At 64.0% G+C, this 12,250-nt stretch overlaps 1 protein-coding gene across 2 annotated transcripts; it reads left to right on the top strand.

The window, feature by feature from the left end:
- Positions 1-6,335: 6,335 nt before the first annotated feature.
- On the top strand, positions 6,336-11,901 carry FCRLA (Fc receptor like A). 2 transcript variants are annotated; one of them, XM_036015333.1, is made up of 6 exons: positions 6,336-6,513; positions 9,351-9,368; positions 9,568-9,756; positions 10,025-10,291; positions 10,634-10,918; positions 11,549-11,901. In XM_036015333.1, the coding sequence occupies exons 1-6, from the start codon at positions 6,444-6,446 to the stop codon at positions 11,848-11,850; spliced, it is 1,131 nt and encodes a 376-aa protein (XP_035871226.1). In that variant the 5' UTR covers positions 6,336-6,443; the 3' UTR covers positions 11,851-11,901. The 2 variants fall into 2 exon arrangements, with proteins under 2 accessions (XP_035871226.1, XP_035871227.1); XM_036015334.1 differs by lacking the exon at positions 9,351-9,368 and having other exon boundaries at positions 6,337-6,513.
- Positions 11,902-12,250: the final 349 nt, after the last annotated feature.

Raw genomic sequence — 12,250 nt, 5'->3', positions numbered from 1 at the left:
CCATCACACGTCCTCTGTCTGCGTCCACGCGGCCAGCAAAACGCGCTTTCGTGAAGACAGGGCGGCCACAGGGGACGTGGGCGTGCCACGCGTGCCCCGGGAAAAACTACACGGATGTCTGATTTCGGACGTGACGAGCAGAGCAACACGGGCCGGCGTTGTTTCGGGGCGACAGAATCGGGGGGGTTCCTTTCTCTTCCTCTACACAGCATGTATCACTTTTATAATAAAGCATGTGAAACAACCTTCCACTGCCTGTCGGAGGCTGTGTGGGGCGGGGGCTGCGTTTCTCTTCGGTGACGGTCTCGGGAAGGTGGCGCTGGGCAGGAGGCGGCGGAGAGGGGGCCGGGGGCGTGGGCGGGGGGGGGAGCCCCGCTCGTCCGGAGAACCTGAGCTCTGTGTCTGCGTCTCCTTCCTCTTCCTGCGGACCCCTCACGGTGGGTCTCCCCCGCGATGCCCGTTGGCAGGAAGCCACGCTGCAGCGGGTCCCCCGTGGGGACCGCGGACTCGTCCTGCCCTGCCCTGTCCCCAGCCACGGGGACCCGCAGGACGCGACCTCGGAGACGTGCCACCCCGGCAGGCTGGGGACGTGCCCAGCCGCTTCCCCGGGGTTCGAGGGTGTCCCGGGAGAGGCCTCATCTCCTGGGGACCCTAACGCGCTTCCCTCCACGGCGTTCTCGCGGTCAGGACGCCACGGCGTCCCTGCGTGGGTGGTCTCCGTGGCCTCCAGCAGACACCACGCAGCCCCACAGTCAGGCTGCACACTCACCTTGGGCTGCGATCCCCGCGACCACGGGGCCACTGGGGCTTACGTCATGCCGGGCTACGTGGTTTGGAGCCAGAGTCTGAGGGTTAGCCGTTCGTGTGTCTTCTGTGGTGACCTTTCCGTTCACATTCTCCTGCCCGTTTTTACAGGACTGGGGCACGTCTGCTGATAAATCACAGCATGGTGGCCTACTCGACGTTCTTTACACTTACAGTTTTACCATACTAATTTAAAAATAAAACTAAAATACAGATAAGCAGCCCTGGCTGGTGTGGCTCAGTGGATTGCGTGCTGGCCTTCGAACCAAAGGATCGCTGGTTCGATTCCCAGCCAGGGCACTCGCCTGGGTTGCAGGCCAGGTCCCCAGTAGGGGGTGTTCGAGAGGCCACCACACATGGATGTTTCTCTCCCTCTCTTTCTCCCTCCCTTCCTCTCTCTAAAGATAAATAAAATCTTTTTTAAAAAATGTATAGATACATACCAAAAATCCAGAAATATATACCAAATGTGCTACATCCGTCACCCGTAGAAAGGGTTATAGGATTGGGGGCGGGCAGTGAGGACAAAAGCAAACTTCCATTTTCACTGTTTGTTTCCGTATTGTTTGGGTTTGCATGCTCAGGAGGAGCATGGATTTTTGCCTGTGCACATCAGGGGTACGTGAAAACAGTGTGATTCGATTAAAGAATACAAATACACATACTTGAAATGCCACCTTGATTCTGTCAAGTTCGTGGGTTCTCAGGTGATCTTTTTTAAAATTTTTTTTATTTTAATTGTGCTTGCAGTACAATTTTCTATCTTTTACTCCCATCCCAACCCACCCACCCAGCCCTCCCCTGGTTCTCAGATGATCTTAATGATCTTGCTCATCTGTACTTTTGTTTTAACACCAATGGGTGGTTGCCTCTCGTAATTGTAATTGTAATTAACAATGGACGGCGGGGCTCATGTCTTGGGCATTCCTTTTTGAGGGTTGTATAATATTCCACACCACGTCTGGCTGCCCATTTCTTAACACTGTGGTCAACCCTGGGCACTTTTCGTTTTTGCCGGTCTGATTACAGAGGGCAATGTTCCCGTTCTCTACCCAGCACGAATTTCCCCCAATTCTTATAACAGTGGCTGATTTCGCAAAATAGCTCCCCTCCCCCTCAGTCTGTGTGGGTGGGTGGGCTGACTTGGTCCCTGATTCCAGAGGGGACACGTGCCCCCGGTGGGCCGTGTGGGGGCCGTTGCCCTGGAGTTCACGCCCGGAGCAGAGGGAGCAGGGTCCTGCACCCCAGAGGCGCTGCCCAGATGGCCCCTCCCCGAACCCGCCCTGTGTTCTGTGGTTTCTGAGGTCCACCAACTTCCCCTTGGACTTGTCCACTTAGATCTGATAGGCGCCGCTGTAGTGGCACCCGGGCTTGATACCTCTTGTAGGAGAGATCTTCGACAGACTTATTGTTCCTGCCACTATTGGTCCGATCAGGCTGTTCAATCCCTTTTGGAGCCGATCTGGAGAAACTTGACTCTCCCAGGCAGTCACCACCCCGTGTGAGTTGCAGCACAGCCGGGTGCCGTGTTTCCTCCCATTTCGGACGCCGCCGCCAGTGTCCGCACTCAGGCCCCCTCTTGAACCCGGACCTGGGGCCCCTCGTATCAGTGAGGGCGACTTCGGACGGCAATAACAGGAAGCCGGGATTCAATGGGCTCGAGCGACAAGGAAACCCGTTATCTCACAGGACGGCAAGTCCAGAGACAGGGTGTCCCGAGCCGCTCCGGGTGTGGCCCTTCCATCGGGGTGGAAGATGCGTCACCGCCCGAGAGACAGGGGACGCGGGGAACGGTGGCCTCTCCTGCCTGTCTCCTCCTTGGGAGCGAGGACACCTGTCCCCCCCCCACCATGTCCTATCGGTCAGACCTGGGCCGCCCGCCCCCCCAAGTCAGCCCCCAGACACGGGAGTGAGATGACCCACCTCCTGTCGCTTAGCTGAACCCTTCCCAGCGGAGCGATCACTGGGGCCCCGGTCCCCACGGTCCCCACAGTCCCCATGGCCACCACATCTGTCTGTCTTAACCGAGCTTGCCGACGGTCCGCCTGCCTCACCGTCTGGTCTCGGCTTTTGGCTCGACCAGCCAGCCCCTGCCCTTTGCTTGTCCCTGAGGTCGCCCTTCTTTCGCTCGGTTGGGACTGACTGCCTGGCCCACTGATCTCCCACTGATGTCCCAGCTGGTCTCACACAGAGTCACCAAAGGCTGCCACCTTTCCTCTCGCTGCTGTGCTGGTCACACCCGTCAGATGTCTGGATGTGTGCTCTTGCCACTATTGGCTGCCGAATAATCTCTAGCTTTGGTTTTATTTTCCTCAGAACTCCAGGTGTAGTTAGAGTGACTTCCTTGGTTTACCTCCACTGTCGTTTTCTTTGAGGTCTTTCAGGGCCCTTGGGAAGACCATGCTTTCCCTCGGTTTTCAGGAAAACTTTCCTCTCCGTTCAGGTAAGTCTGCGTGGTGTCACCGGACCCAAGGCTGCAACCAGAAGTAGCTGCTTCTTGCTCGTCCCTCGCTCGCTCTCAGCCCTGTTCTCAGGGGCATTTTCCCAGCAGTTTTAACTGTGCCGTCTGCTCACTGACCGCCATGTTTCGGTTTTTCCGTGTCAGCTGTCACCCACCCGTTTCGCGCTGTGGGGTCCCAGCACTGGCCGAGCGGCAGCAGGCCCACACCCTCCCCTCCTCCTCTCCCGGGGCGGCCGCCGGGCGGCCTTGAGGTCTTCTGGCCGGTGCTCCCCGCCGAGACCCTGCTCCCTGATCTCGCTTCCTTCCCCCCAAAAGCTGCTTTCCTTCTAGAGGTGATAACTGCTTCATCTTGTCCTTTGTTTAGTTTTCTGTGTGCCTATTTTTAGTTTTAACCAGAGCCTTCAAAAACATTCTGAAACAGCTTAATACTATTTCCCATGGGGTCAAATGACCAAGCAGTTTTTCCATTTCTCTCTTTCTCTTTCTCTCTTCCTTCCTTCCTCTTTCTTTCTTCCTTTCTTCCTCCCCCCCTCCTCTCTCTTTCTCTCTCTGTCTCTCTCAGCAAGAAGCCCTGCCCCAAGAAGCCCTGGGATTCTCCGTCCTTTGACACGAATGTGGATTGTTGCAGCCGCTCTGCGCCTGCAAGCCACTGTCTGGGACTTCCCTTCATCTGTCTTTCGAGTTAAATCCCCTTTTCCCTGAATCTTACACCTTTCGATTTCTTGATTTACTTCCCTGCCTGGCTGGGGCGTGCCTTCCAGGCATCCTGAGAAAGGGCGGCTGGTGACAGGGTGCAAATGTCCTCGGTGCCCCCCCTGTCATCACTCCACTCACCTCGGGCCACCTGTACCTGCTGGCTGGCTCGGTTTCCCCTGAGAAGTGAACTACAGGGCTGGGCAGAGCAGCCACCTGGAAACACCTGTGTCCCCTGGGTGGGGGAAAGGCCCCCAAAGGCTGGCTCTCCAGCTGAGCCCTCATTTTCAGAACCATTCCTGACCCACCTCTCGCATTGCCCTCTGACCCCCCTAGTTCCCGAACCTTCCCGGGGATCTTCCAGGGGGAGTGTCTTGCTTCTCATCAGCAGTCCCTCCTTAGGGACGCAAACTCAGTTCCCTGTAACTGAGTTTTCTGTGACACATGACCCCGTTCTTGTGCAGATAGTAAATAAAATGTTGGTCAGTGGTCGACTCCCAGAGAGACTCCTTTATCTCTTGTTCTGCTTGTCCTAATCAGACCTGTCAGAGATCTGTTTTACTGCTCTTTTTGCAAAATTACCTTCGGTTTTCTGGTCAGGCCTATCTTACTTGCTTTCTCGTGTGTACACTGTGCTCTCTTTTATACTCTTAATAATCTTTAGCCCTAACTAATATCCTCTTTCTTATTTCTGATACTTTTGTATTTTTAAGGATTTTGTTTATTTATTTCTTTTAGAGGGGGAAGGAAGGAGAAAGAGAGGGAGAGAAACATCCATGTGTGGTTGCCTCTCATGCGCTCCCAACTGGGGACCTGGCCCGCAACCCAGGCACGTGCCCTGACTGGGAATCGAACCGGCGACCCTTTGGTTCACAGGCCGGCACTCAGTCCACTGAGCCACTCCAGCTGGGGTCTTTTGTGTTTTTTAACACCAAGAAATATGTATAGCTTGAAAGTCATCTGAGATATCTCCTCAACAGTTCCCCTGTTTTCTGTGCTCCTGTGTCCCTGGAAGGAAATATTCCCTGTTTCTCTTCTGTTTCCGAGGAAAGTGCAGTCCCATCTGAGCATGTAAACCGTGCAGACATGCACACCGACAGGAGCACCTCTCATCAGACACCAGGCTGCCAGCTGATGGTTCTCCCACCTCCAGGGGACTCGCCGTCCGAGAGGGACCGTGCTCCGGGCACCGAGGCTGGCTTTGGGTGCCAGGGCAAGTCCTCCTGGATCTTTCTAGAAGGTGTGTAGTTCCCCACTTGGCATTTCAGCCCGTGACCCATTTTTGGTGCATGTTCTGTGGGTCACAATGAGATGTGGGTGGGCCCGGGGCTGCTGGGTCACTGCAGGGCCCTCTGCCTGCCACACCCCCACGCTCAGCCGCCTGGGCTCCACGGGGCCACCTGCCCCAACGTGCATGCCCCTCGATAATGGAAACTTTGCCATAAAGGCTTATTTTAGACGGCAAGACACTCACCCCCTGGGGCAACAGGGCTCGCACGCCTGCTCTCGGCTGCGGTTTCGCAGCTGGAGGGCCAAGGCGGACCCCCGCCTTCCCGCAGGACCGCTGCCCCCCCCCCCCCCCCCCCCCCGCTTCTGAGGTCTCAGGTGTCACCTCCTGCAACCCCTGGGGGCCTGGCGGGATGGTGGTGGGTGGGGAGCGGAGGGCCGTCTCCGTGGGTGGAGCCACCGCCGCAGGGCAGACAGTGAGGGGCCAAGCAGGGGCCTGTGAGCTGGAGCAGACGCTGTTGCCTCCAGGTTCCCCCCCCCCGCCCCCCCCCTGTCCCTGGGCCTCCCTGGGTTTCTCCAGCTCCCGGTGCCTCCCGGCTCCGGCGCCTCAGAGTCAGGGCCTCGGGCTGAGCCTGTGCCCGGGCCCCTGTCTGCTTTCCCGGGGACCTTCTCCGCACCGCACTCTGATGGCCGCCGTCACCCGCCTCGTTGGGGGGCTGCAGGCCGAGCTGAGACGTGTGTCTGAAGGGCCCAGGGCCAGGTCTGCGTGGCCTCGGGGCAGCCGGAGCCCGGAGGGAGGGGCCGCTGGTGTTCGACTCGGTGCCACGTCCGTCATCTTGCTCCCGTGTGCCGCCGTGGCACCGTCACTGGGAACGTGGAAGGCGTGGGACGGGACACGGGGGGCCGGAACGCCCCCTGCCCTCGCAGGGGTCTCTGTGCAGCGTTCGGGCATCTCCCCGCCCCCGTCCGCGGCGGTTTCGCCAGCGAAGGGCATCGCTGCTGCCTTTCTCCGAGTGTGCGGCCGGACGGCCGGGCGAGGGTCAGACCGCAGCGGGCCTGGAGGCTCGCTGGGCCCCGGGGCGGGAGTCTGGGGTCTCGGGGAGCACAGTCCCCCCCAGCCGAGGGATGGGAGCCAATCAGGGTTGAGAACGGGCCGCAGATGCAGGAGAGGAGACAGTTGGGCTCGCTTCCTCTTTTCTAATTCGGGAGGTTTCGTGTTGATGAAAATCGGGGTGTCGGCTGCTGCAGAGACCCTCACATGGTGGCCATGGCGCTGGGCGGCATCCTCGGGGCCTGCTCTCCGCCTCCCGTCCTGTGGGTGCTGCTGGGTGAGTAGCAGACACGCTGGGACACTGCAGGTTGGGGGAGGGGGTGCAGGGCCTGACCGAGGAGGACCCGGGGGGGGAATGGGGACAACGTGGGCCTCTGAAGACCTGGCATTCAAGGGGATGTGAAGGGTGTGCACAAGGAATTTGTTTTTAATTCTCTTTTCCGTTTATTTATTCTAGAGGGGGAGGGAGGGAGAGAAACATGGGTGGGCTGCCTCTCGCACACGCCCCCGTCGGGGGCCACACTCCCAGCCCAGGCACGTGCCCTGACCGGGAACTGGCCGGCACCTTTCACTTGCGGGAGGACGCACAGCCCCCGGGGCCACCCCGGCGGTCGGGGCGAAACCAGGAAGTCCGTGTGCAGGGCCGAGGGCTCCTTCCGAGCACAGACACCGTCCAGCCTGGCCGTCCCCGCCCCTCGGCCACACTGCCCTCCCCAGTGGCGTGTCACCTCTGCTCTTCCTGCGGGTGTCTCCGGCACCTCCGCCCCCACGTCCTCACGGCCACTCGGGGCTCACGGTCCGGCCGCTGCAGGGTCGCCCTGGCCCAGGCGGCGACGCCTGTGCTGATGATGGGCCTTCCCGCAGTTTTTAGCTCCTGCCCCGCCGGGCCTGACCGCTGCCGTCCCTTGTCCCCCAGTCCCCGGCCCCGGCCCCCACACCCCACCCCGCCTTTGCCGTCCACCTGCCGCTCCGCCCCTTTCGGCGGGGTTCCCGCCCTTCCCTGGAAGCCCAACTCTTTCCTGCGCTGCTTCCTCGCTCCCTGCGGTCCTTTCCACACTCGGCCGCCCCCGGGAGCTGACTTGCAGGTGCCGTCTCCACCGCCACACCTGTGCCGCGGAGTCCTCAGCCCCGCCTGCACCCCGCTGGCTGCTGCGTTTGGGCTTTGCATTCCGACGCCCAGCCTTGCACAAGGCGCGCCCTCTGCACGCCGCCCGGGACCGCAGCACCCGCTGGCGCCCTCCGTCCCACCTTGTGTGCGGCCGCCCAGCCTCACGCTCGGGGGACAGGCCGGCCCCCCTCTGCTGGGGCCCTAAAGACGGTCAGCCATCAGGTTTGGCTGACAAGGGTCACCTCTTGCGCTGCCCCGGGGCTGGCCAGCGACCTCCCAGCCGACCGCCCTGTCTCGGCCTTGTGTCCTCGAAGCTCTCTCTGCCCGCGGCCCACCCACTCTCCTTCTCGTGACACCAGGGCCCCTAGCCAGCCTGGCCGGTGACCTCCGTGGCCTTGGCCGTCCCTGAGCCCAGCAGGCGATGCCCCGGGAAACCCCAGCAGCCGGGGTTCAGGCAGTCCCCTGCCAGACTCCCTCACCTGTCCCCAAACTCTGCTCGCCGGCCCCCTCTGCCCAAGTGGGTGTCTCACGGCCCCGTTCCCCTCTCGCGACCACACTCCCAGCATCGCCAACCCCTCAGCCTTGGTGGCGCCTTCGCCAGGACACTGTCATCGAACCCCCCCACCCCTCGGCCGCCCGGCCCTCTTTCCTGTGCCTCCTCGTGCAGAGGCGGTGTGTCCACCGGCCCGTGCTGTCCGCCAAACTCGGTTCTTGGCGGGCAAGAGGGGGCCTTTTTGTTTTGTCTTTCAACCTGGTCCCGCCCACACTGGAATGCTCAGCACCCGCGCTGTCCCCGCACGGCAGTGCCGCGGACCCTTCTGCCGGGGGCACAGAGACAGGGCCGGGTGTCCCGGGTGTCCCGGGTGTCTGGGTGTGGCCCGTCTTTGCAGGACCGTTGTCACTCCTCCACTCCTCGTGCCTTGGGGTTGGGCCGCCTTACTCACGAGGCGAGGGAAAGCGCCTGGTGGCCCGAGCAGGTCTTACGTTGAAAAAGGAGAAGAGGCGGGGTCCCGAGGAGCAGGAACTGAGAAGGGGCCGCCGGGGCCAGAGCGGGGAGAGGATGTGGCACCTGGGCTGGTGTGGTGAGAAGCAGGAAGTGGGGAGGGGGCCCCCGCAGAGGGAAGTAACAGAGTCGGGGGGAGCTCGTGGGGCCTTCGGGAGGGGAGAGGCCGGAGGGGAGAAGCCCGGGGGGGGGGGGGGGGGGCGGGGAAGGACGGGGCGAGGAGTGAGCGCGTGGCCTCGGCCAGAGGGGGAGGGAGGGCCGAGGCGTCGAGGAGCAGGAGCGAGGAGGAGCGGGGAGAGGTCCAGGTGGGGTTTGGGGCCCGGTGGCGCAGGTGTGGCGGTGAAATGGAACTGCCTTGCATGGGGGGGGGGGGTCGCCCGTGGAGCTCAGAGGCGGGCGAGCAGGTCTGGGGAGAAATCCGTGGCTCTGGCCCTCGGCCCGGGAACAAAGAGAGCGTCACTGCCTGGTCACGGGACTGGGAGCAGGGGTCAGGGTGGAGAAGACCGTGGGAGCAGGGACGAGGACGTCGGGGCAGAGGTGGCTGAAGAGGGAGGACCTACGGGTGGGAGCAGGGACGGAGGAGACGCAGCTGGGAGCCGAGAGCTGCTGGGGGTGTGGCAGTTGGGGGCCGGGGGCCCAGTGAGTCTGGGGACAACGAGGTTTCGGAGGACAGTCGCCAAGGAGGGCCGGGCGGGGGCCAAGGCAGACCGTGTGGGAGCGGTGTGGCGGGAAGAGCACCGGCTCCAGGCGCAGGCCAGCCCGGCTGTCCCGGCCCATTCCCAGCCCGTTCCCGGACCCTTTAAACCTTGGGCCAGCTCGTCGCGTGTCCCAAGCCTGTTCCCTAAAGACCCACAAACGGGGGGTGCATCAAGCACCCCGAAACCTTGCGGCGGTAAAACGAGCGCATGTGCGGAAGGGCCCGGCCTGTCAGGGTTTGAACGGACCCCCCCCCCCCGTCCTGTGTCTGCCGGCTCTGGGGCCGCCTGGTTTCCCGTGCCCACAGCAGCCGGAGGTCACGCCGGTGGGTCCGTGTCCTGCCAGTCTCCCCCAAACCGCTGAGTGCCCCCGAGTTCCCGGCAGCCTGGAAACACATCAAGGACGCTCGGAGGGACCCATGGGGGTCTGCTGATGAAAAGGTTTCGGGGTCCTCCTATTCTCACTCTAGAAAGGGGGGTCCCCCAGAAGCAGGAGGAACCCCTCTCCTGTCCCCTCTCTCCAAGTCACAGCGTCACTGTCTGGGCCGGCGCCCTCCTCCGCGGCCAGCTTTGAGCCCCTGCAGTGCGAAGGGCCGGCCAGCACCCGGGACAGCGGCTGCCACGCTGGGCGGCACCTGACTGGCTCCAGGGAGGTGGACTTCCAGGCCAAGAGCTACGTGTTCAGCCGGCCCTTCCACCTGGTCGTGTCCTACGGTGAGGCCCCGACCGGTGCGGGCCCGCTGTCCTGCCCGCAGCCCCTAGCGCAGGCCCACCCCCCCCCCGGAAACCGGCACGGATGGCGCACCGCCTCCCACATCTTGAGCCCACAGACCAGGGCGCCCGCAGGCCTAGGCCCTAGAGATGTCGTTGGGGTGGGGGATCCCGGGGCCCCCAGGGGAAGTTCCGGGGTCTGCGGTGGGCGGTGCTGGGGGGCTCCCACGGCAGGCAGTGGGGGACACTCAGCTCCCGCTCTGGGTCGCAGACTGGCTGATTCTGCAAGGCCCAGCCACCCCCCTGTTTGAGGGGGACCCGGTGGCTCTGCGCTGCCAGGCCTGGCAGGACTGGCCCCTGGCCCAGGTCACCTTCTACCGCGACGGCTCGGCCCTGGGCCCGCCGGGGCCTCGCCGGGAGTTCTCCATCGCCGCGGCGCGGAGGGCGGACAGCGGGCACTACCACTGCAGCGCGGTCTTGAGGAGCCCTGGCCCCGGGCGCCCGGAGACAGCGTCCTCCTTGGTGGTCGCGGTCCAGGGTGAGAGCGCGGGCGCGTCCTTGTGGCAGAGCAGGGGGCGGGGGGGGGGGGGCGACAGAGAGACTGACCGCCTCTCCGTGGAGGGGCAGGCCTGCTGCCGGCCGGCGGAGCCTTTTCCGGTCCCTGGGCCCCAGGCATCCAGGGTCCGAGACGGGGCGTCCGGAGCGTTGTCAGAGGCACCCGTGTCGCTGGGTCCGCTCTGCCCTGGGCGCGGGAAGATGGGGGACACGGGAGGGTGGGGGACGCGGGAGGGTGGGGGGCCGCGCACCCGGTGCCCGTGGAGACTCCCGTGCAGCGCGAGCCTCGGAGGCCTGAGCCCCGCCTTCCCGCCTGTCTCCCCAGAACTGTTTCCAGCCCCCGTGCTCCGGGCCGCACCCTCGGCCCAGCCCCGGGAGGGAGCCCCGCTGACCCTGAGCTGCCGGACCAAGCTGGCGCCGCAGAGGTCGGCCGCCCGCCTGCTCTTCTCCTTCTACAAGGACGGCCGGGCCGTGCGCGGCCGGGGCGCCTCCCCGGAGCTTCAGGTGCCTGCGGCCGCGGCGGGCCACGCCGGGGCCTACTGGTGCGAGGCTGCCACCGAGGACGGGCAAGTGTGGAAACGCAGCCCCAAGCTGGAGGTCAGGGTGCAGGGTGAGTGGGCGAGCCAGCTCGTGTGGGAGAACGGGGGTGGGGTGGGGGGGGTGGCGTGAGCAGATTCCCAGAGCACACAGAGGAGCCAGGGGTCCGGGCAGGAGGGACTTCCCCCTCGGACCACGGAGACCCCACACGACCCCGGAGGGGGGGGGGGCGGCCGCCGCCCTCAGGCCTGCCGCTCCCGATGCGCAGCCTGCGCCCTGGCGGGTGGTCAGTGTCCACACGGGGACAAGGCGTCCGGGCCCAGGCCCAAGCCGGGAGCCCCGCTGAGGAGGCTGATCCTGACCTGAAATGCACCCAGGGGAGCTGTCCAGGGCAGTGAGGGGACCGGAGGCCGAGTCGTGAGAGGAGAAGCAGCAGCAGGGACCCGGGAGGGGCTCATCCTGAAGGGGAGGTGGCTCGGGGGCCTCCAGAGCACCCCCAAATGTGCAGCATGAGGAAGTGCGTGGATGGCACACCCCGAGTGGGGGAGCACTCCTGCCCTGCCAAGGGGCCTAGCTGAGGGCTCGGGAGGGACCTGAGGGGCTTCACGGCTCTGCCACGCTGGGCCCCAGACAGGAGCTGAGGGCGGGGCCCGGGAGCCAGGCTTCCGTGGGCACAGGTGTGTGTGTCTCCCATCCCGCCCAGGTCCCTCGAGCTCTGGGGTGCCGCCCACCTTGAGCCCGGCTCCTCCAAAACCCTGGGCTCCAGGGCCGCCAGCTGCCAAGCCCTCGGGGCCGCTGCCCCCACCGCCCGGCCCTCCGCCCAAGGGTGCCGGCCTGCCCTCTCCTCTGCAGGCACCTGACCCCCACCTGCACCACCAGATGGGGGTCCTCCTCAAACAAATGCAGGACGTGAGAGCGCTCCTTGGCCACCTGGTCTTGGAGCTGAGGGACTTGTCCAGCCACCTGAAGCCGGAGACCAGGAAGGGCCCTGCCAAACGCCAGTGAACCTTTCGCCTGTGGTGTTGCTCTGCCCCCAATAAACCGCACTCTCCTCCCTCTCTGACCCGTCCACACGCTGCACGGAGGGGTCCCCGGGGTGTCGGAGCCCTGCTCCAGCGCTGGGGGTGGGTGAGTGCCGGTGACCTTGCACCACGGGCCGGCGGAGGTGAGCCGACCTGGTGCCCTCCCGCTGCCCTGGCCCCGGGTCTGGTGCCGGGAGAGAAGCAGCGAGACGTTTCCCCGCCCGCCCAGGGGTGTTGGGACTGTCTGGAGACGTCTGGGTTGTGAGCTGTTGGGACTGTCTGGAGACGTCTGGGTTGTGAGCTGTTCCGGGGCGGGGTGCCACTGTCGTCTACCGAGGAGAACACGGGGGTGCTGCCGACACCCTGTGGTGCACAGAGCAGCC

Source organism: Phyllostomus discolor, chromosome 14 (assembly GCF_004126475.2).
Source record: "Phyllostomus discolor isolate MPI-MPIP mPhyDis1 chromosome 14, mPhyDis1.pri.v3, whole genome shotgun sequence".
Taxonomy (NCBI): Eukaryota; Metazoa; Chordata; class Mammalia; order Chiroptera; family Phyllostomidae; genus Phyllostomus; species Phyllostomus discolor.
Note: the sequence above shows the minus strand (reverse complement) of the source record. Positions and strands in the feature narration are given on the sequence as shown.